We start from the raw sequence: 2,206 nt of genomic DNA on the forward strand, positions 1-2,206 counted from the left end.
TGGAGCCGCCCTGCCACATGTCCAGCTCTGCCCCCACAGCTGCTGTGAGCCCCAGAGCAGCGAGGAGCAGCACTGCAGTCCCTAGGGCTTCCCTCTCCACTGCTGCCAGGGAACGGCTTAGCCCCTCCATCCCTGTCTCCTGCCCTGTGGGTCTCTGCTTCCCCAAACCCCCGAAGGCCCTTAACCAGTCCTTAAGTGACACTGGTGTGTGAGCTGCTGTGTAAGCTGGGCTCTCCCCGTTCCCTCAGCCTTGCCTACCTTCACCTCTTGCCTCTTTCCTTCTGCGCCCAGGAACGGTGGGGGACGCAGCGGCACCTTCTGTGCCATCTGCAGCGTGTGCGAAATGATTCAACAGCAAAATATCATCGATGTGTTCCACATCGTGAAAACGCTACGGAATAACAAGTCCAACATGGTGGAGTCACTGGTAAGCCTTTTTTCCTGCGCCTTGCCCCACCAGCATGGACAGGGGGACTTTAGGATAGGTAAAAAAAATTCACGGCTTGTGTGGATCAAAATGAATCATAACATGAAGTCATCAGGCTTAATATTCAGCCCCACTTTAGCACATGCAATAAATCCTCCAGTCTCGATGCTTCTCTCCTTGAGCAGAGGGGGAACAGCCTCCCCGCAGTGAGATGGACGCTGTCTCCCATGCCCAGCTGCCTGCGGGAGGTTAAACCTCAGGTACTTGTCACTGTGGCTGTGGGGTCTGGGTGGGGTTGTCCTCCTGTGCAGGGTACAGCCCGGTGCTTAATGCTGCGACATGCCTTGAAACCAGGGAGGGAGAACAGTCCGAACCCCAGGCCTCGCTCCCTGCAACCAAAGAAATTAAACTGTCCCGAATTCAGTCATCTCAATCGATCACGCCGAATTCTCGCCTCAGAAGCACAGCGTGCAATGAGCGCTTGAAGCAAATAATGAATAGTCCATACCGTGGCTGTCGCTTCGAGTGTTTTTCTCTTCCGCTGACGCTCCCGTCTCTTAGTAATGCTTGTTCAGAATCACAGAGAAATGCAATTTGTGTTTGCCTGCTCCTGCCAAACCGTGTAAGAAAGAGGGACGGGGCGGTTTTGGCAGCTTCTAGAATGAGGCTCTGAAGAATTTACCCATGTCCTAATGCCACTGATTTCTGTTCTCTCTTTCAGGAACAGTATAAATTTGTATATGAGGTTGCACTGGAATACTTGAGTTCCTTTTAGCGCAGCGGAGGGAGGGAAGCCTCCGAAACGCCAGATCCTGATCTCTGGCAGACACTTCTCCCCTCTCCCACACTGGAAGGCAGTAACAACTGTGGGAAGGAAAACCTCTCCTTCCTGGAGCAAGAGACTGAGATTGCACAGACCTCGCTGGAAGGAGGAGACGATGCCTGTGTTTGCTGCTGCCTGCTTTCTATCGGAACATCTACTGCTTCTTAAATAACCTACTGTAAAAATTAGCAAAATGGGAGACAGGCTGAAAGACTTGGACTTCCTAATCCCCTCTGACTTCTTCTCTCCTCTTTTGGATTGTATTTTTGCTCTCCTTGCTGCAGAGTGGGGAAGGAATGAAACTCTTAGGAAATTATCTTTTAAATGTCTCCTTTTTAATTTATAATTTTGTTCTCAAAGCCCAGTCTTTAATTTTTTAATTTCATGCAGCAGTCATTTGGGAAAAATGAGATAGCCATAGGGGATATATGAAATGTTCCATTACAATTCATCTACCTTATCTGCTCCCTTTTATTTGTTTTTCCAAATGAAAAGGTCAACACACAAAAGCCCCACTGGAATTCTCTACCCATACGTAGTCCCTTTTAGCATGAAAATAGATGGTGGAGATGAGAAGGTGTTCATGGATTCGCTGCCTCGGCTTCTACACAAAAGTTTCCTCCCAGTTCCTGCTAGAGTCCCCAGGCCGAGCATGAACCGGCCGCCTCTCTCTGGTCTGCGTCGTTCTGGTGCTGGTGAAACGAGACCGTTAATGAATTTCCCAGCCTCTTGAGCCTTAAGGTTCAATATTTGCATCAAACAAATTGCATTTGTCTTGCAACTTCTGGTAACTTCGTTACCGTATTTTTGAAGTGTTTGCTGGGGTGCAGTGTGTCTCTGAGAAACAGGGTATAAAGGAGGGATTCTTGGTGGTGTACTATGTATTATTATTTTTTATTTATTATTTGTATTGCGGTAGAACTTAGGACCCCTAGTCACGACAGCACCCTGCTGAA

The 2,206-nt window shown here is 48.7% G+C and overlaps 1 protein-coding gene across 1 annotated transcript in view; it reads left to right on the forward strand.

Annotated features, from left to right (window-relative positions):
- Window positions 1-1,745, forward strand: part of LOC104501112 (receptor-type tyrosine-protein phosphatase T) — a 148,590-nt gene extending 146,845 nt beyond the window's left edge. The window contains exons 26-27 of the mRNA XM_010144867.1: window positions 292-427; window positions 1,149-1,745. Coding sequence (XP_010143169.1) covers window positions 292-427; window positions 1,149-1,202 — 190 coding nt within the window. The 3' untranslated portion in view covers window positions 1,203-1,745. The remainder of the gene's footprint in view (window positions 1-291; window positions 428-1,148) is intronic.
- Window positions 1,746-2,206: the final 461 nt, after the last annotated feature.

The sequence above is a fragment of the Buceros rhinoceros genome, unplaced genomic scaffold (genome assembly GCF_000710305.1).
Source record: "Buceros rhinoceros silvestris isolate BGI_N320 unplaced genomic scaffold, ASM71030v1 scaffold1071, whole genome shotgun sequence".
NCBI lineage: Eukaryota > Metazoa > Chordata > Aves > Bucerotiformes > Bucerotidae > Buceros > Buceros rhinoceros.